Source organism: Cydia splendana, chromosome Z (assembly GCF_910591565.1).
Source record: "Cydia splendana chromosome Z, ilCydSple1.2, whole genome shotgun sequence".
NCBI lineage: Eukaryota > Metazoa > Arthropoda > Insecta > Lepidoptera > Tortricidae > Cydia > Cydia splendana.
The window spans coordinates 26243986-26266700 of record NC_085987.1 but is presented as its reverse complement, the minus strand read 5'-3'; the positions used below and the strand labels follow the sequence as shown (position 1 = coordinate 26266700).

The window sequence follows — 22715 nt, the reverse complement described above, 5'->3', positions numbered from 1 at the left end:
AAGCTTAAGCATATATTTTGTCGCAAGTTTCACGCGGCGCGCCATATCTTTCGTTTCCTTCTAATTTCTTGGCTTTACCAGGCGTGTCTCACTCCGCGATTTCGTCGCTTTGCTACAGGTAGCTAAAAGTACATCCGTTCGGCCCCAATTTTGGGGTTTGCCATAAGCCGCGCGTGGCGCTGTCGCCACCTAGCGGCCATATCTGTGCTGATCGTAACAGACGCGTTTTGTTAGAGAGTGAGTCTTCTGTACTTAGTACTATTATTTATTCTGTGGCTTTACGCCCTCCTCTTAAAAGTAGCCTAACTCGTTTTTTTGTAGTTACAGCCATCCACATCCAGGCGGTTATTAATAATACTAGTCGATAAAGACGTGACAAAAATGTCATTCAACAATATCCAATTAGGCTACACATATATATAATTTTAACTTTTTAATGAAGTGCAGATTCCATTTATGACCCATTTTAGCAGTTGTTGCCAACCGCTAATAGTGACCAGCACTGTTTAGTTGATACATTTCGTAAAATATTAAATAGTGTAACCCGACACGGTGTAGGAGTCAAGTTTTTTAAATCACTTTAAAACGAATGGTGCCTATAGATGGAATTATATGGCTCTTATTCGTAGTAGTAAGTAGCTTGCCTGACTGTCGCCTACCTCCTTAAATGATGCAATGCCAGTATGGAGCCATTAATTTTAAAACATAGAAATATCAAACTAAAGCAGCTCTATGGCTATTGTTTATGATAAAATATTGCCAGTATTTAAAACTGATGATAAATACTAATTTTACAGGATTTGTCTATATTATCCCATTACTGGTACCACGTCCATCATAGAAATGTTTACTAATATCAAAGAGGATTTGAAGAAGAGAATTACTGTCATGGTAAATTACGTAGCTACAGTTCATTTACTGCCATCTTTCGACAGAAGATTAACACTGTTTGAACGCCATTTGACTATGATCCTTATTCTTTGACTGATATGTGTTAACTTTTTAAATATTAATATTCACGCCATCTACTCGAGCATAGGCTGAAGGTTGTGGCGCCATCGCTCGAAAACATGGAACCATACCTTTGGCCTATAGTCGAGTAGATGGCGTGAATATTAATATTTAATAAGTTAACACATATCAGTGAAAGAATAAGGATCAAAGTCAAATGGCGTTCTAACAGTTTTATGTTCTGTCGAAAGATGGCAGTAAATGTACAGTGGCTACATAATTTTCTTTGACAATCCGTCTCTATAGACTTTATTTTCTTTGCTAATATTTACCTATAAATACTTCTGATTGAGATTTAACTATGTGTTTCTTTCCGTTCCCTCCAAGGAAAAGTAAAAGAAGTCGCAATCTAGTTAGCTTGATCTTAACCTCAAAATCGGTTCTGAAAAGTGATACAATGTACTGTATGAAAGAGTGTTTGACCCATAGACACTGCACGTACCGTGGGCCTCAGCGGGGGACCAAGGCGTTGACGTGATAAGATAGTAGTTTATCTCCAAATGACAGCGACGTTGGGGTCGTCCTCGATGATCTGGTCGAGCGTGGGCAGGTCGATGCGCGCGAGGCAGCAGATCTCGTCGGCGCAGTGCCGCCCGGTGAACAGCCGCCGGATGCCCGGCACCTCCCCGCCGCGCACGAACCCCGCGCCGCGGCTCGGCGTCCGGATGTACACCGGGAACCTAACATTTTAACATATATTATATCATATTATAAAAAACTGTATAAGTAAATATCTGCCCTCCTAAGCTAAAAAGCGGTATTTGCATTCAATTTTCATTGAAAATACGTCCTTCCCTCCTAAGCTAAAAGGACGTATTTTCAATAAAAATTGAATGCAAATACCGCTTTTTAGCTTAGGAGGGCAGAATTATGTACCGTTGAATAGGGATGGCTGGGGAGAAAAGGGACCAAGCTTAAATTGTGATTTACCTGACAATTTCTTAAAAATACCTACACAAAATGTATCATTCGAATGAAAATAATAGTAGGTTTTTTATGATACAATTCATACAATTTTATGGGTAGTTATTAAGAAATTGTCAATTAAATCACATTTTAAGTTTTGTCCCTATTCACCCCGGTTGACGGTACTCATTCTTTACTGGGATTTTGCTGCTAGATCAGACTCGTATCACTAAATAGTGATACGAGTAGTCCACTTTTTAAATATAAAAGTTATTTACTATTCATTCCAAAATTTTTATTTGGTGCATGAAACCATAAATATATCTAGCGAAAAAAAATTTCACAATAGGGGGTATTACTGCAATGTTCTGCCGCCAGAGTGCAGCACTACCGACTCAGTAAATTCATAGACTAACTTATACAGTGGAAACTGGATAAGTGGAATCGCTAGGGACCGGCTGTTTAGTTCCGCTTATCCTTATTATTCCGTTTTCCATTTATCCAGTTTTCCACTTAACCAGCGGGCTCAGCACGGTTCCATTTTTATCGACTATCACTATGCGCGTCCCTTTCACACTTACATACTTGTAAGAACGTGACAGGCATGGTGACAAGGGATAAAAACGCGACCGTGCTAAGTCGCCAGGTTCAAATAAAACGTTTTCTCACTTACAGAGGCTCTCGCTAACAGAGGTTGTGGATGCTAGTAATGTCGCTTATAGAGGTCACGTATGGTATGATCAAGACTTAAATAAGCATCTTTTATTAAATATGTATGTAGATATGTATGTATTAACAAAAGTAGGTATGTAATCCTGACTTTAAAAAAAGCAATACTGTAAATAATCCACAGTACCTACTCGTATACAATTTTCAAAATTACAAAAACAAAATCACTCCTAATATTTATTTATGCAAGAGAAACCAGTATGGTTAAATAAATCAATGTACCGATTGTACTTTAATGCAAAAAAACTGAACGATGTGTGATCTCATACAAAATACGTAGTTAAAACACGAACCATAATGTTAACGAAACAAACTACCCTCCTTGTGACGGTTTATTAAAAATACAAATTTTATAACGCCGAGCTATTCCACTCATAGAGGTTTCGGAGACGGCTGCTTCCAGTTACAGAGGTAAAAATAAGAAATTTTCGAAAAAATGGATTTCCCTTATAGAGGTCCCAAAATTCCACTTATAGAGGTAATTCGTTGCCCAGGGACTGGAACCGAGAACTTGGGTCCACTTAAAGAGGTTTTCCACTAACCCAGGTTCCACTTATCCAGTTTCCACTGTACATACTGTGCCTTAAACTAGGGATGGGCGAAATGTGTCAGTAGAAAGAAAAGAGTGATATATATCTTTCTATCAATGGGATATGTATCACTCTTTTATATCTTTATCCGTATATATCAGTTGTCCCGCTCGCAACTGTATCGGCGCTTGCTGACTATGCGTCATCTTATGAGTGTGTGTGAGAGAGAGAGAGAGAGTAGTGGTAGTAGCGAGCGAGAAATACTATACTTACTGTATCTACTTCTCGCGGAATATTTAGCGAATGACGCGTCCGAATCCGAACCCGCCCGAACGACCGCTGTCGCTCTTTCGTGTTACTTCGGTCGACGCGAGACCAACATCACTTGTCGTTTTAGTAAATTGTTGCTGAGGGAGTGAGAGCTGTACGGATATACTGACACATTCGGATTCGTAAAGACAAGAAGAGTGATTCATGAAAAGAGAAAGATATATATTTTTTTTATCTATCACTCCTGAGTTACCCATCTCTACGGCTTAAACTGTTTTTTGACAAGTTTTCACAGACAATAAAATATGAAATTGATGCATCAAGGCGGTTTGTTAACAAGGGCCTACCGGTAAACGCGAAAATCGAAATTTAGTTATCTACCTCTTTATCGCTCGAATATTCAAGAGTGATAGAGAGATTAGATAACGAAATTTCGATTTTCTTGTTTCGCGGTAGGCCATGTGCTTGACGTGACGTGTGATGTGTCAATGTGGTTTGTTTACTGTATGTGCCACAAAGGTGCCACCTACGCAGAGCTTTGCCTAATATTCCCTATTACCCAAATGTAGAGATGAACTACGTGTACCTAAAAGTCACACACACGCTGTTTGTTGTAGTTGCATTAGTACTAGACTAGTTTATGATGTAAAATTAGGTGATCTGAAGGGCCACCGACCTCCACCAGAGCCAAAGGTGAAATCCTGATTCAAATTTTTAAGTGTAATTCGACCTAAATTACGTGAGTAACTCTTTACAAAATAAATATAGTGTGCCACGATCAGCTCTCTATTACAATATATGACTCTGTGACTTTACTGATCGCGTCAGCGTGTATATTTTAAAACGTCCGTGACTCACGGCAGTTTTTTATTGAAATAAACTAGGCAAAAGGAAAATTATTAAATTTCTAGATATAAAGCCGACAGTCACAGCACACTACAGTGTGTGATACCTCTTCTACATCCCACTGTACTGCAGCACACTTCGGGTATAGAGGGTACCTTTTCAGACACTTGATGAGGCCGTGCAGCTGCGCGTACAGCACGAGACGGCGCACGTCGAACGCGGCGCGCGCGCCGGCCGCGTGCCGCTCGCACACGGCGCGCAGCGTCGTGCCCTGCTGCAGCGCGCACAGCATCTCCAGTACGTCAGATATCGACGGCTGTTAAAACATAACGTATACTTATTTACAATAAAATACAAATACTCTTTATATTGCACACATCAATAAAAGAAAACAATACTAAAGAAAACAGAAACACAAGCAGAGGTAAACAACAGGCGGTCTTATAGCAAAACAAGGATCTCTTCCAGACAATCTTTGGGTTTTAACTCATTGAATAGGACCATACAACAGTTTCCAATAGTCATTTAAAAGTTCACGAACTGCACTAAAAAAAATCGTATATATTCGAATGTTGGACTCAACATGTAACCGACTTGCGAAATCCAACAAAACATATTGTAAACTCAGGCATCTGTATAATATTAAATAATAAACTCTCCGACAACATTAAGAATATTTGTAATGAATGAATGAAAAAAAAGAGGTTGGTACCTACCAACATACATAATACCAACCTTTTCCTTGCTATCTGATCCTTTGGTGATGAAAGCCAAACATGACTTCTGTAATTCCTTATCACTGAACAGGCGGCTAAGGTTCGGAGTAGCTCGGTACATATTTGTAAATTTAATCACTGGTATTAATGTCACCTGTAATCACAAACCGCAAGTTAATTTAAGTAGACAGTTTATGTCAGCTAGGTACGAATTAATTACAAATCGCGGGAGATATAATAATAACTCCCTAGGAAATTATATATATTTTTTAATTAATGTCACAAATTCATACACACCAAGTAAATGTAAATGAGTTTTACTTTTAAAATACTGACATTTATAATTTAATATTTTTGTTTATGTTTAAAAATATTTAATTTGATTAATTCAATAGCCATTTAAAATATTTTTACATAATTGTCAATCGTGCCGTGATTCGTGATTGCCGAATAGGTCTGTGCCTTTGATGCCTAACCTGTCCAGAAATGACAATATTGCGGAAGAATGCTGTTTGATATATCACCGTATTTTAAGAGCTTGTTGCTAGGCCTACATGAATAAAGTATATTTTTGATTTTGATTTTAAGTATTATTTCGCTTAAAATTTAGTATTTTCTTCGCAAGTGTGATGTAAAACATTGTGTGTACTCCGGGGGTAAGAATATTGCAAACTCAGGTCTTATATTACCACCCTCGTTTCCAAAATTTCACTTACCCCCTATCATTGCACAATGTATTATAATTAGTTACTTTATAACTAATACTCGTTTCAATTATAAGAATTGGCTCAAAATATAAGTGACGCGGGGCTGATATCCGATAATATAATAATCTTACCACTCCATAGTAGACAAGGTTTTGAATACAAGACTTAACCAAAGTCTTCTCGACGTTAGTGTCGGCCGCGATCTTAGACACGTGGTTGTAACCCGTGATGTGGGGTAAGATCTGTTAAACAAATACACACACATTATTTTAAACAATATTTATTTATTTGCTTTCTGATCACCTCCATATTTTGATATACACTCCAGTCCAGACCAAAAGAATGGAAACGACGTTTTTTTTTCTTTAATATCTCATATTTCTATTTATATTATTGTATATTGAAAGTCAAAAACTTATGTTACGTAACTCCTTAATATTAAATTACACCCTAAGTCAGTGTTTTTCAAACTTTTTCATGACGCGACCCCCTTAGTATGAACAAAATGTTTAGCTTATGTATTGTTTTAAGGCTGGCAGAGGCTTCGCGACGCCCTGGGGATCGCGACCCACAGTTTGAAAACACCGCCCTAAATAAATAATTAATTAAAACATCCCAATAAATATTGTGGAAAAGATATAAAATATAAATTAGGAAAAGGGTACGCTTACAAAATGTTGAATTGGCAATTATCGTAACTAGAATTAGAGATATTTACTTTTATAATGTTCTATTATCATTTTTACTATTTTGTTTTCTAATTGTCAATGAGTATTATAAAAATCCAACGCATGGGTATCACACTTTTGTATTGTCATAAAAGCAATTCACATTATACGCAAATTTTTGGTGAATCATCCCTAAGATAAGCTTTATATTTTTTTAAGCATTTATAGTTGCAAGAAATCGCCAAGTACAATATCGTCAATAACCTACCTAATATCAGGAAAGGCGCTTGGCCTGTAACATGAGCAAGAAATTAAACTCTAGGTAAAATTAAAATTAAACAGTCCTAAAACTGACCAACATTTGTTCAACGACTATCATAAATAACTTGTATTTTGCTTTTCAGCACACTTTAAAGTTTATTTTAAGACGCAATATATTGCGAATTTTGTTATGTTTAAAGCGCGACAAGCAATGTCAATAACATTGATGACAGCGTACATATACATATTGAATTTGTATGAAAAATAGGAAGTCTAGACTTCATAATTTTTAAGCGTTATTGATGACTTATGGAACAAAAGTTTATGTGAGGAGTATAATCTATGCTTAAATTATTTGCTCGTGTTACAGGCCACACCCGGTAGATATATTTTTGTATTCTAGATATAGAACAAAAACAGATTGAATTAAAGTATTATGACCAATGCTTTCTTTACCTCTTTGAATACACATATAAGTCATATAACAGCATGTTATATCGAAACTGTAAAAAAGGTATTAAAATAACCTGTCGGGTAGTGAGATCCCAGTCGTCGTTGATGTCGACGTCGACGGGCACGTCGCTGTCGAGGTGCTGCTCCTGCGCGCGGCGCGCGGGCGAGGCGCGCGCAGGTACGCTGCGGCCCGGTGCCCGGCGGCCCGGCGCGCCCGGCCGCGGCGTGCCCACGCTCGCCACCAGCACGGGCACGTCGTGATCGTGCACCGGGGCCGGGTCCGCGCGGACCTCCACCACCTTCAGGTGCATCACCGTGTCGCCTTCTATAATACAACATCACCTCATTTTAGGTACATGGTGTATTCTAATTACCTACGTGTTCCTTTTTGTTTTAAAAAAACTCATATATTCATTCGAACAGTTACGTTCTTTCCTGATCATGGACGAATAAAACGATAAGACCGACATCATCTATAAAAATCGCGTTCTTCCAATATTCAGTTATTGCCACATGCCGGCACATTTTGTTCGGCGCTTGGACTCCTGGTTTCCAAAGCGCCATCAATTGAACGAAAGCACCTGTATTTTAAAAAAGTTCTCAGTTCTGTCTACATACTTTGTGCGGCGCTTCCTCTGGTCAAAATAACTCAACTTTCGTTCATTAGCAGAATGTCGAAGGGTCGCAATTGTGTACCTACATAGTATTATAGGTATAGACACTGTCAGTCTTTTCGTTTTATTCGTCCGTTGCTGATACCATAAGACAGACAACTATAGACCATAAGCATATACATATACACGGGGATTATTTAATAACTGCATTCCTGTTGCCAGGGAGGTTTTGGGATTATACTGAGCAACTTTTACTATGGGACCAACCACGAAATCGCGAAAAAAAAAATTCCCTCCCATAGAAAATGGACCAGCCAAAATGTATGAAACAGCCAAATTTTTTTACGCAATTTGGGGGTTAGTCTTATAATAAAAGTTGCTCAGTATAATCCCAAAACCTCCCTGGCAACGGGAATGCAGTTATTTTTTAGCCAGCCTGTATAGTATGTAATGTATGTAACATATGGTATTTCACTTTATTGCACATCAACATGTAGTACCTATTAATTTCACGTTGTTTAATAATGATACATACCGACGAGCGTTGATTTGCGATGCGTGTTGAGATCGTGCAGCAGGTGCGCCAGCAGCGTGGGCAGCCGCGTGGCCCCGCTCGACACGAAACGCGTCTCTTCCTCCATTATAGTCTACCAATATAAATCACTTCTTAAAACAACGCTACCCAAAACATAAATACCTAACTATTAAAGAAAAAAATATATAAAACCCCTTACGCTATGTGCCAAAACATCCATTTAATGCCAAAAATGCCGTACAGCATTTTGGAAAAAGCTGATACTCTTGAAACTGCTGGATCGATTTCTATCAAACATAGCTAAGGACCACCGCAAGGAAACTCGCTTTCTAGTAAAAAAAATCGATCTATCTGTTGAACAGTTGCGATGCCACAGACAGACAGACATAATATAACACTAAAATGGGTCCAAAACATTTAAAAAAATGGGTTTCTTTTTTGTGAACAATATAATTGTTAACGAGTTTGGCACATGAGGCAGAGGCTTTCATCATATACAATACCTGAAGGGGTGCAGCGAGAAAATTATATTCCATTTATTTTATGATGTCCACATATAAGACGAATAACCTTTCCCAGTCTAATACAAACAGGTAGCAAGTAAACATCCTCACCAAATGTTCTCCAAGTTTCTTGACGACCGGTTCGTACTGCACAGTTTTGGACCAGCTGTCACACACGAAGCAGAGGTTGAACAGGTACGCGTTCCGTTCGTAGCGCGAGCTGTCTATCCGGATGGGGTAGCCCACTATTTTGTGGCCCAAAGCATTTCTAGAATTAATTGCAATTGATATGTCAGTATCAATTTATGCTTAAGTCGTTTCCAGAGGTCGGACAGGGTGAGCTATTTGCCTTATAATATGACGTAATGACGTAAGAATTATAAGGTATTGAATTAAAACAGGTAATGTAATGATGGATAATCAACATTGAATAGACGATTTTCAAAGGTCCAACATGAAAAATGCAATAGCATGTTGAAATACCTTAACTTAAACATTTTAATTAAATATACCTGAACACTGTAGCAAATTAATATGTATACAGTTTCTTGTGCATAGCGACCAAACAGTTTTGTACAAACTGGTCTACTCATAGTACATAGAGATACCATAGGTTGCACAGCAAACCTATTTAAGTGATAATATATAATAATAACTCTAATAAAAAAGACAACAACATGCAACACTACGAGTAAATACTACATCTGTTAAAGTTATATTTGCAAATTTCGCATTGCATTTCTAAATGGTAAAATATATTTCACTAATAAATTAATTCCAACTTAATATTCGCTTGGCTCTATAAATAATATAAGGAATACATATTAGATTACTTTTGTTTACTTTTACACAAATTAATTGAGCTTTGAAAAAAATAGTAGCTATTACTTATGAAACTGAAAGGATGTAAATTCATGTCCTCTCTATAATTGTTACATATGTATTTGCTGTAACTTATTTTTCAAAAGGTTATTCCAATAAAAATTCACATCAAGAATGTTTAGAAAGATCTTATCATTCTTGGGAAATTGTATAAAATTGTACAATAAGCTACCTAAAATTTTATGTTAGGTATAAAGTTTTCAGACTCTGAATTCAAAACTGTTGTTAAGCAAAAACTTATTTCGCAATAATAATGTCATGCTTAAAGCAATCCAGTGCATCAAATATCTATGAAGGAAAGTATTTACTGTATGTGTTATTTTATGAATTCCATAGAAGCTTTAATTGTATTTTTTAAAATTAATACATGTTTATTATAAGATGTAATGTATTGAAAATCGTCTCATGTTGGAACCGGCAAGAAACTAGGTTTAAATCTTCATGAGCAGACCCATATAACCATTCCAGTCGCAGAATCACAAAGTGGTAACTAAATGTCAGATGTGTCGTAACAGAGTCCACACAATGTGTCTAGAATTGTTTCGAAACAAAGTGTCGTCGCCGTGTCTACACTTTTCCGTAACAAGGTGTCGACACATTTGTGTGCACTTTGCGTGCGGTTTGCGACTAAATCTGACAGCAAATTTGTGACAGCAAATGTCAATATAAAATACCTCTTGAAAACCAAGGTTTGTCAAACTACTATTAGTGTCTCGTGTGCTCGTAATTCTAGTAAGTCATCATGGGCAATGCAAATGATAATAATCGACCGAAACCATATAAACACCCACCACCCGTCAACCTTTTACAGAAAAGTTTTTAAAGAAATGCAATAAGCTACTTAGGTCAGGCAACGAATGCTCCAAAAGTTGTAGAGGGAAATGCTCGGAACACATTTTTTGACTCCGTAACTCGGTTTGACAAGTTAGGAGGTGAACATATCAAAAGTCCCCGGCCGTAGCCCTTGAGCGGGAGGGAGAGAGGGGGCTTTGAAGGTCCCATTTTCCGGTTTTTCGATTATATCTCGGAAACTATGCATCTCAGCGACATGGCCACTTATACAAAATGAAAGTTAATTTAATTTGTGACAAGTTTATTCAGTCAATTTTTTCGATATGTTAAATAGTTTTTGAGATATCCGCTCTTGAAAGTTTATTTAGGGCACTCAATTTTATCTTGATATATCTATATCAGTGAAGGTGCTAGGCCGTTTTTGGTATCGTTTTCGTATAAATCTGGGGTGCTGAATCCATTTAAGGTATCACATTGACACCATTCCACAAAATAAAAAAAAATCTTTTTAGGGTTCCGTACCTCAAAAGGAAAAAACGGAACCCTTATAGGATCACTCGTGCGTCTGTATGTATGTCCGTCTGAATACACAAAATAGTTCTTTACCTATATATGACAGGAAAACCTATTAGAAATGTGCAGTCAAGCGCGAGTCGGACTTAATGTACTGAACCCTAAATACGCGAGTCCGACTCGCACTTGGCCGGTTTTTTTGAAACTCCTCTTGACGCTTAACCGCTGAACCGATTTCGTTGAAATTTGGTATAGAAATAGTTTGCGTCCCGGAACAGGACATAGTATAGGTCTTATAACCAAAATCATCTTTTGAAGGTGTGAAAAGTGGCGTGGAAATTTGTACGGGAAATCAATAACCGCTGAACCGATTTATATGAAATTTGGGATGGTCTACATCTTTGATTTAGTTAAAAATGATAAAAAAACATGACTTCAAACCTAAACTTAAACAGTATTAACTTCAAGAAGTCAATTCTGAATTCCCCCCTACACCTCATTTCACACCTTTAAAGGATGATTTTTGAGATAACTTATTATGTCCTGTCTCGGGACTCAAAATATATGTGTACCAAATTTAAATTAAAACTGTTCAGCAGTTTAAGCGTGAAGAGGAGTTTAAAAGAAAGTATTTTAATAAGTTTATATGTTTTTACTTCGGAATGGTGTCAATGTGATACCTTAACTAAATTTGGTACTGCGAATTTATACGAAAACGATACCAAACATGGCCTCGTAGCTTTACTGTTGTAGAAGTCAAAATAAAATTGAGAGCCCTAAATTCTTATTACTTGGCCAAACTTGTGTAGAAGGAAAAGGTAAAATAAAAGTCTTCGGCAGGAATATAAGACAAATATATTTTTTTTTTGCGTTACTATTTCAATCATCAAATATAAACATACCTTGATTATATTATTCTAGTGAGATCCTCATAGATAAACAAAAACATTTACTTAAAAAATTACAAGGTCGAAATGTCACGGAACTTGTGAGAGTAATATGTATGTGAAAAATAAAAACTTTTATGACAAAAAAATCTGGACACAATTTAAGAATCACCCAATTGCGTCGAGGAATCGTCTGTATTTTTGCTTGTTTCATTACCTCCTCGCTTCTTTTTTGTCCTTTGTATTCTGTAGCAATTTGTTAGGTCTGAAAATAAAGATAACTTGCGTCGTCACGGATGTCGATTTATAGGTTTAAGGGAGTGCAGAATTCGAAAACGATGATCATTTTATAATCCAAGATGGCGGCTACGTATTTTGTCATAAAAGTCGTCATGAATATCGTTTTATAGGTTTTAGGAAGTGCCGATTTCGAAAATGATGACCAGTTTGGAATCCAATATAACTGCCGTGCACTTTGTCATAAAAGTCGTCATGGATATCGTTTTATAGGTTTAAGGGAGTGCAGAATTCGAAAATGATGACCATTTTGGATTCCAAGATGTCTGCCGTGCACTTTGTCATATGACCCGTCATGGATGTTGATTTATAGGTGTTAGGAAGAGTAGAATTCAAAAATGATGACCATGACCAACGTGCACGGCAGACATCTTAGATTCTAAAACGGTCATAATTTTCGAATTCTCCACTCCCTAATACCTATAAATCGAAATCCATGACGACTTTTATGACAAAGTGTACGGTAGACATCTTGGTTTCCAAAATGGTCATCATTTTCGAATTCTGCACACCCTAAAACCTATACATATAGTAGTTCGCCCCGAACTGTGAACTCGCGGTTCGCCAAACAGATCAATTGAATGCAGTGCTACTTAGTCTGAGATGGGCATTTCGTAATTGATTCCTGATTCCACGATTACTTGAAATTACTTTGTAATCTGATTACCGATTCCTAGATTACTTTGTAATCTAACAATACCGAATTGCTAAGTACAATTCCATTTGAGGAATCAGGAATCAATTTTTCGAATACTACAATTACTAGTAATAGAAATCAATGTCGATTCTTCATTAGGTACAGGAATATATATTACTTGATTCCTTTCAGATTACATTTCGTACTACTACATAAGTCTCTATTCATTGCCGTCTTACATAACATCACTAAATCGCTTAACTGGAGAAATAAAGGCATCCAAATCGACGGGAAAAGCTTAAACCATCTCTGCTTTGCAGATGATATCGCAATATTTTCGAACAAGTCGGAAGAAATACAGGATATGATGCAATCACTACAAACGACGAGTAAATGTATCGGCCTCGAAATGAATATCAATAAAACAAAAATAATGACTAACGGAAGAAGAGACAAAATATATATCGATACAGAAGAAATAGAATATGTAGAGAGCTATATATATTTAGGCAAGCAAATCTCATTCGATAAGAACAGAGGAGTTAAAGAACTGGGCAGAAGAATAACAAAAACATGGAGCAAATTTTGGAGCCTAAAAGAGGTCCTAAAAAGCAATCTTCCAATAAGTCTAAAGAAAAAAGTTCTAGATTCTAGTTTATTGCCGTGCTTGACCTACGGCTGTCAGACTTGGACTTACACCAAAGACATAAGACACAAGATTCAAATCTGCCAAAGAGCCCAAGAAAGAAGCATACTAAACTTAAAAAGACTAGACAGAGTGCGGAACACAAAAATAAGAGAGAGAACGAGAGTCATCGACGCATTAGAACACTGTCTGAAAATGAAATGGCAATGGGCAGGCCATATAGCGAGGATGAGCGACCAAAAATGGACCAAACGTGTGACACTTTGGAAAGGGCCACAAGGAAAAAGAAAACCTGGCAGACCAACCACAAGATGGGTCGATGACGTCACCGACACCATACCGCACAAATGGCAAGAGGTAGCGCAGGACCGCTCAGAATGGCGGAGGCTGGGGGAGGCCTTTACTCGCGAAGAGGTCCACCAATCATAGCGATAGATAGTAATTAAGTTTTTTTTTATTATAATATCAATAATTAGATATGTTAGCTATAATATTATTATTTTTTAAGTATTGTTCGTATTGTGTGGAATTAAAGGCTTTTTTATTTTTATTTTATTTTATTTTATTACTACTACATAAGTACTATCAAAAGTACATTTCGATAGTAGATATAGATGTTGTTGACTTACTAGGATGCATCTACCGATACCTTATTTGAAACAGGTGTGCAGATTTCGAAATTGATGACCATGACCAATAAAACGACATCCATGACGACTTTTAACATAGTGCATGGCGGCCATCTTGGATTCCAAAATAGTTATTATTTTCGAAATCTGCGCTCCCTAAAACCTATAAAACGACAGCCATGACGACTTTTATGACATACTGCATGGCCGCCATTTTGGATTCCAAAATGGTCATCATTTTCGAAATCTGCGCCCCCTAAAACCTATTAAACGACATCCATGACGACTTTTATGACATAGTGCATGGCCGCCATCTTGGAATCCAAAATAGTCATCATTTTCGAAATCTGTGCCCCCTAAAACCTATAAAACGATATCCATGACGACTTTTATGACATGGTGCATTGCCGCCATTTTGAAATTGAAAATGTTATCATTTTCGAAATCTGCGCCCCCCAAAACCTATAAAACGACACCCATGACGACTTTTATGACATAGTACATGGCCGCCATTTTGGATTCCAAAATGGTCATCATTTTCGAAAGCGGGGCCCCCTAAAACCTATAAAACGACATCCATGACGACTTTTATGACATAGTGCATGGCCGCCATCTGGGAATCCAAAATGGTCATCATTTTCGAAATCTGCGCCCCCTAAAACCTATAAAACGACACCCACGACGACTTTTATGTCATAATGCATGGCCGCCATTTTGGAATCCAAAATGGTCATCATTTTCTAAATCTGCGCCCCCCAAAACCTATAAAACGACACCCATGAAGACTTTTATGACATAGTGTATGGCCGCCATTTTGGATTTCAAAATGGTCATCATTTTCTAAATCGGGGCCCCCTAAAACCTATAAAACGACATCCATGACGACTTTTATGACATAGTGCATGGCCGCCATCTTGGAATCCAAAATGGTCATCATTTTCGAAATCTGCGCCCCCTAAAACCTATAAAACGACACCCATGACGACTTTTATGACATAGCGCATGGCCGCCATTTTGGAATCCAAAATGGTTATCAATGGCGCCCCCCAAAACCTATAAAACGACACCCATGACGACTTTTATGACATAGTGCATGGCCGCCATTTTGGATTTCAAAATGTTCATCATTTTCTAAATCGGGGCCCCCTAAAACCTATAAAACGACATCCATGACGACTTTTATGACATAGTGCATGGCCGCCATCTTGGAATCCAAAATGGTCATCATTTTCGAAATCTGCGCCCCCTAAAACCTATAAAACGACACCCATGACGACTTTTATGGCATAGTGCATGGCCGCCATTTTGGATTCCAAAATGGTCATTATTTTCAAAATTGGGGCCCCCTAAAACGTATAAAACGACATCCATGACGACTTTTATGACACAGTGCATGGCCGCCATTTCGGATTCCAATATGGTCATTATTTTCGAAATCGGCACTCCCTAAAACCTATATATCGACACCCATCTCGACTTTTATGACAAAGTGTTTTGCTACCATCTGCATGCAAGACATTTCTATTATTTTTACGTACAAAAATGGCCCCCTGTCAACTTTCAATCGAGATTTAATCGATAATTTATTCGATTAATATTCAGATTAATTCAATTTCAATCTATGTTAGGTCGACTAAACTAATCGCGATTAAAATTTGAGAATTAACTTTTTTTATTCCATTAATTAGTCGAAATTAAATTATTTCCCCTAAAGACTCAATGGCCAAGGAAGTTAACAAAAGAATAGCTTGTGGATGGAAAAAGTACTGGTCTTTAAAAGAAATAATGAAAAACAAAGATATCAGTATGCACATTAAGAGAAAGACTTTCAACACCTGTATTCTACCATGCATAACCTATGGATGTGAGACATGGTCACTTACAGCCAAGGATAGAGAAAAATTGGCAAAATGTCAAAGGGCAATCGAGAGAAGTATCCTAGGAGTCAAGCTAAAGGACAAAATCTCAAATTCAGCGATAAGAAGTAAAACCAAGGTTATAGACATACTAAGTCGGATAGACCATCTAAAGTGGGGGTGGACAGGACACATGCTGAGATGCAAATTAGACAAATGGAGCAAACAAGTTACCCTATGGTACCCAAGAGACGGAAGAAGAAAACAAAAACATCCAAAAACAAGATGGGTAGATGAAATCCGCTTAACCTTGGGGCCTTACTGGTCCAGAGTTGCAGAAGACAGAGTACAGTGGAGAAGGTTGGAGGAGGCCTATGCCAAGAGGCACACCGAACTGCGGGACATTTTGTAGAAAACACGATAACATTTCAAAAAAGCTTTTAAACCCAAGGATCGGAAACAAAAGGCTATATAGATAGATATAGATAGAATTAGTCGAATAAACAGTTAATCGATTAATGCCCATCTCTGACCACGGCATTTTTACACTTTGAGAATATCTGAAAACAAATCAAAACAAGGAGCCATTTTGCAAATCCAGTAACATACCAGTAACTTTGTTATTACTTTTGACAGCGCGTGTCATGTGTCAACACAGAGTCGACACAAAGTCGAAACATTGCAACTACTTTGTGACTGCAATATTTCTCAGCCTTAAACCATATTTATACATCATAATTAACAAGTTTCGTAGTATGTAAAGCGTTATTTCTGTTATTTAAGTATAGTATACGCATCGAAGTACTAAAAATGCTTCAAATAATATAGTTATGAACACAGGCACTGAGAAGTAAACAATTTCATTTCCGGCTAAACTAAAACAATGTGGTGGCGCGTTGATTATATTACACTTAGTTTATCAAATCACTCGAGCAGTTTAATTCCCCATAATAATTTAAGTCCTATTGTAATATAAATGCAAACAATATATAATTACGTCTTGTAATCCGTTTTAGAGATGGCGTATTAATGTCACTTATTTTTATTTAAGTATTTTTCCATCTGACAGTTTCCATTTGACAGGAACAAAATGAACGAATGAACGAATGATTTTGGCATAAAGTAGTCGCAAACTCGAAACAATGTGTGCACACGGCGACCACACTTTATGTCACTTTGTGTCATGTGTCGACCCTTCCCCATTTCTGGTAACTGTGTCGACACGGCGACGACTCTGCGACTGGAATTGTGACCGAAACAGACGGTGTCGACACAAGATGTGTCAACACCGCGTCGTAACGGCGACTGGAAATGGTTGTATGGGGAGGTATAGGGTTGGAGCCAGTGCAGCTTTATTTGACGTTCATAACTTTCATAAGGGTAGTATTTCACCTCACATTTTGCTTAGTGAGACGCAATGCACATTGGACACATAGAATATCAACCTAAGCATATTGTAATATCCTAATTTAAAAATAAATTATCTTTATCTAATGTTAAAAAAATCAGGTAAATAATGTACAACCCTGGCATAGGTTAATTAATTATTATTAATAGCTTAATTTTTAAACATTTAATTGTAACACAGCAGATGCAGGGACCTTGAGAACATTATCATGGAACACACTTTTTCATTCATCATGGTTAAACTTGAAGACCTTGCTTGTCCTTGTAATTTATAATTTAATATCAGTTAACAGATTCACTGCAGTATTTGGTTAATTACGAGTTAGACTAATAATTGCAGCAACAAAGATGTTAATAAAAATAGCAAGCTTGTAACAAAACAAAATATCACTTACATTGTCATTGTGCATCTTTGTATCTGAGGCTTGGGGATGATAAAGGCACTTATAGAATCAAATACTTCTTTGGATATATAATCTTCTGGAAACTGAAATTACAACACAAAACTTATTCAATGGCAACTTAAAGTTATATACTGATAACTAACAGTTTGAATTACTGTTTCTGCTAAGTTAGAATTCAATACAATGTTGTAGATACCTAAAAAAATACATGAACAAAACATTTCAAATGCATTAATTATCATTGAAGTTATAAGATAAATTATTTTGTGAGTAATATAGTGATACAGTTTGGCAGTGTCCTTCTGTACAGTAATAGTTACTCTTACACGTCTCAATATCAAGACTAACCTGACAAGCAATTTTAGGTCCAGCTACGGGATGAAACTCGCTCAAAAAGATACATCGTATGGGGCCTTCGCGCCCGCAACCTTCGTAATACCGAGTCTCCATCATTTTCGATAAGTTAATTGTAGTAGCGGCTTTTACGGTCGGCCGTACAAAGCAAGTACATTTAAACTTGCAATTTGTTCATTAAATTGCTTAATAGTGAACATGTGTAATGCAATGACAGCGTTATAGTCTTTTTTCCCCACTATTATCACTGGGAGCCACACGACCACTTATGAGAACACAACCGTCCTCAGCTTGTTTCAAGAAAAAGGCACCTTGGTTATAACACAATTCCTAGAAATTGTACTTCCGTACCGTGCTTATTACTAACAAACATATCTATTCTATAATTTCTATAACACAAAAAATAGTGACAGTCTGACAGTAGTGTCACAATCACGAATGTCCGCGAATGTCACATGTGCCAAATGTCAAGTAGAAATGTTACCATAGATATAATATACCTAAAGATTACGTCTAAGTGAGCTGTCACTGTTACCATTTAAACAATGTGGAACTTACGATTAACAATGTGGAACCACCTTTGGGCTATTTTATAAAGCTACAAGTTACAATTTACAAGCGGAAGTCTCTTTCTAACCCTATGTGTTAGAACGAGACTTCCGCTTGTAAATTGTAACTTGTAGCTTTATAAAATAGGCCACTTGCTGTAGCCATGTCGATAAAGTCAGATCGATAAACTATCGACATTTCTTGCAATTGTAATTTTACTTAAAAGGTTTAACGATACCTAAAATGAACAAAAACGCTTTTATTCTTTATTGTGGTTATCAGATCACCATTTTATCGTCACGCCCCAGCAGGGAACCAAGGGAAAGTTCAGATATTTAATTAAAATATATAAATAGCTACTAAAATATGTGTCTCTCTCCTCGCTCTTTTAAAAATGCAGTTTGTCAAAAAAGGACAACCATACTGTTGACAAGATGGACTTCAAATCAAGGTGTTATCGTTTTAGGTAGAACCAGGTTGTGGATGTGTGCGTAAAAGCGTATATGTGTGCTCTTTTAGGGATGTGAAAAGTCGATTTTAATCATGTTATATATCGATAAACGCTACACAGCGGAACGAAATAGCGATTAATTGAAGCGTCAATATCTTCATTAAACATAAACATTAATTGAAATGCTGATGGACAATGAATATATTAGAATATAATAAAATAATTCAATTATTGCGGGACACATATTTTAGTAGGTATTTGTCGCGGACTTCCGCGATGTATTATATATTACACCTGGCAACAGCTTCTATATTGTCTATGGTAAGAAAACCACACAATGGTCTAGAAGCACCAATAGGCTTGGGGTGCTTCTAGACCATTTTCTATATAAGGCTAGGCACAAGCCGGCAGACGCATCTCCGACCTGTCCTGAACATATGCAAGCACACCCTCTGCCAGTAACACAGCTATATAAATAAATATATGAAAATATGTCCATGGGACTAACCAGTCCTCTTTTAAATACATATACTTAGCTTTGAAAGACGATGGTCTCGCTGTACGAAGCTGGCGTCCAGCACACGTACCACTTTATACAAACCACTTTATATTAAGGACTTTTATTTAATGAATCAATCATAAGTTTACAAACTAACTCGCAACTTTCATACGAGCGAAAAAAAGGAAGTGTGGTTTTCTTACCATAGACAATATAGAAGCTGTTGCCAGGTGTAATATATAATACATCGCGGAAGTCCGCGACACACCAACCGAGGCGAGCTATTGCGACGTAGTAAGTGTCGACATTAAATGGCGAGTCCATTCCTGAATTCTCTTCATTGCCTGGATCGCCGCCGTCCTTTTTTGCCTTTCATTATTCTCGTTAACAAGATCATCTGCCGTTCGTAATATATGCATCGCGGAAGTCCGCGACAGTATTTATGTATTTTAATTAAATATCTGAACTTTCCCTTCGTTCCCTGCTGGGGCGTGATGATAAAATTGTGACCTGATAACCACAATAAAGAATAAAAGCGTTTTTGTTCATTTTAGGTATCGTTAAACCTTTGAAGTAAAATTAAAATTGCAAGAAATGTCGATAGTTTATCGATATGACTTTATCGACATGGCTACAGCAAGGTGGGCCACATTGTTAATCGTACACTAAACAAAAGTGGTAACAGTGACAGCTCGCTGAGACGTAATGTAAGTACTTATATTATTATATCTATGATTGGATAGGCTAAAGCTCTAAAGCCCCCTCCACACTCGTGCGCAAATCGCGGCGCGAAGCCGCGAACGCGAGTGTGGAATCGATTTTCGCAAACAGCGAAATCGGATCCACACTCGCGTTCGCGGCTTCGCGCCGCGATTCACGCACATAGTCTGGAGGGGGCTTAAGCCATACTGCCATGCCATGTCTCGTAGTCTTCGAGCAACGCCGGCTTCTGACATGTCGGAAAGGAGGAGCCCAAGCGATATCTTACCGTACAAATCATTCTGTCATTTTTTGAGGGGGGAAACCAAAGAATATAATACTCACTAGGAGAAGAACGGTAACTCCATACAAAAAAATGTCCCCAACCGTTTATACGTTTATACTAGTGGCGCCGTCTTTGTGTACCAATGGAACTAAAGTTGACAACCGGTTTAGCCTGGCGGGTATTGGTAGGTAGTAATTCTGTTGATAAACATATTTGTTATCTTCATATCACGAAATATATGCAAGATGCAAATATTACCCCTTGTTTGTGGTATTATCAATTGATTTAAATAAAAGGCATGTTTATGTTTATAACATTATATATATTATTTATTAAAAAATGTTTTACATATAAAAATATACACTGAAAACTGGCAACTGGCAACTTAATAAAAAAATAGACATTAATAAAGCGCATTCACAAAGTTTTCAGTACCTTTTATACAAATAACATTAGGCATGCCTACCTATTACACTTTACACACAGATACACTACACTTTACATACGGCATTTTACACAGATTTCCAACTTGTATTCATACATTTCTTCACGGTTAATTAATACGCTTTCCAGATGCGTTATGACTCGGTTCCTTCTGAACCCACTAAAGTTGTAAATTTCACTCTGGCTGCTTCAACAGCCGTTGCTCCGCATTTAGCACATTTTCTATGTGCATTGCTGTAATCCATGTAGGTACAGACTTACAGTCTTAAGTGGTACGTAGCGGTACACGTTGTATGTATTATTTAAAGAGTTAATAAATAAAATTTTCGTTATGAACTTTAACCACAGCAGTTGGACAGAGTCATTGACAAATATATTTTTTATTATGGTGGGTAGACGTACCTACCCTCCATATATTTTATGAACATTGATAAAGACAGTTGGAAGCAAATATTCATTATAAAACTTAATCGCATATAATTAAGTTTTAAGCGTTTTAAGTCCCGTTTTATGATTAATATTGTATAAAATTCGTGATAATTTAAATCAGAGTTGGGAGCAATGTTGCTGTAGAAAAATGTTTTTATTTTTATTACTCGCAACTTTTTCCCGGAGGCCAACGCACACATAGAAGATTAAGGCGCACACATGCGCAATTATTTGGGGACATAACTTTCTTAGGAAGTGAACAGGCCTTGGGGGAAACGTGCACACAGTCGCACTTTTCACTCACTAAAGCCTGACAACAGTTTATTTGACCCTCGCCATTTTGCGGATTTTCAATGGTACTAATTTCTTTTACTGGCAACAAGTACTCTTTGACAACTAACGTTGGATGTCATCGAATGTCACCGATGTAAACAAACGGAAAATATCTACGAATATATTCAAATATAAACGGTTTTATTACAAAAATGCCAAAAAAAAACCAAAGATGCGAAAAAATTGTAGTGAATGCAATCAAATACTTTACTTACAAATTCCAATAAACAATGTTTTGAAGTTGGTTGTTGACATGAACGGTATTGACATTTTATAGTGCGGTTTTATTGAACTGGTTAGTTGTTTGGTTTAAACTTTAATATTTCATTTAAGGTTTATGTAGATCGACGATAAAAATCCTATAATCGAATTGGAATCTGAACGTTTTATAATCGAGGTTGGTGGTTGAAAGCGACACAACATCTGATGAAAATCAGACTTCGTCAGAGTCAGAAAACGAAGAATATAATAATATTGAATATTTAGAATCAGATTTTGACGAATAGGTAAACTGAATGAACCGAATTTTCTGTAAGCAATGTTTCTGACATTATACGAGTATCAACATGAAGCCAATGCCCACTACCCCGACTATACATGACGTACGCACATTATTGCCATACGTAAGCTGTTTGCAGCGACACTATCTCAGGGTTAAATAAACTGTTGTCAGGCTTTTTACATACAAAATCCAATCTGTAATGACGACACAAAACAGAAAATGACACACGTCAAAGACAAATCTTGCAAACCTCGATCTCTTTTTGTGTACGGATGAGTCACTACACTTGCACTACACGTATTATATTATTTGCACTACACGCATCGCCATAGGTACAGTTCAAGTACAGTTGTACAACTATGTTTCGGCAGAGGGGAAATAGTACGAATGCCGTCTCCCTTTCCGGTGTTGCTCAGAGTAGTAGTGGAGAGCAGTGGAGTGGGGTATGTTCAAAAACAAAGTATTGTGAA

General features: G+C 37.2%; 1 protein-coding gene across 1 annotated transcript; it reads right to left on the bottom strand.

Annotated features, from left to right (window-relative positions):
* Positions 1-18468, bottom strand: LOC134805314 (GATOR complex protein NPRL2-like). The gene is made up of 9 exons (XM_063778632.1): positions 18048-18468; positions 17691-17782; positions 8861-9017; positions 8247-8358; positions 7172-7422; positions 5847-5957; positions 5028-5162; positions 4448-4608; positions 1-1691 (listed from the first exon to the last, which is right to left on the bottom strand). The coding sequence occupies exons 1-9, from the start codon at positions 18150-18152 to the stop codon at positions 1502-1504; spliced, it is 1314 nt and encodes a 437-aa protein (XP_063634702.1). The 5' UTR covers positions 18153-18468; the 3' UTR covers positions 1-1501.
* Positions 18469-22715: the final 4247 nt, after the last annotated feature.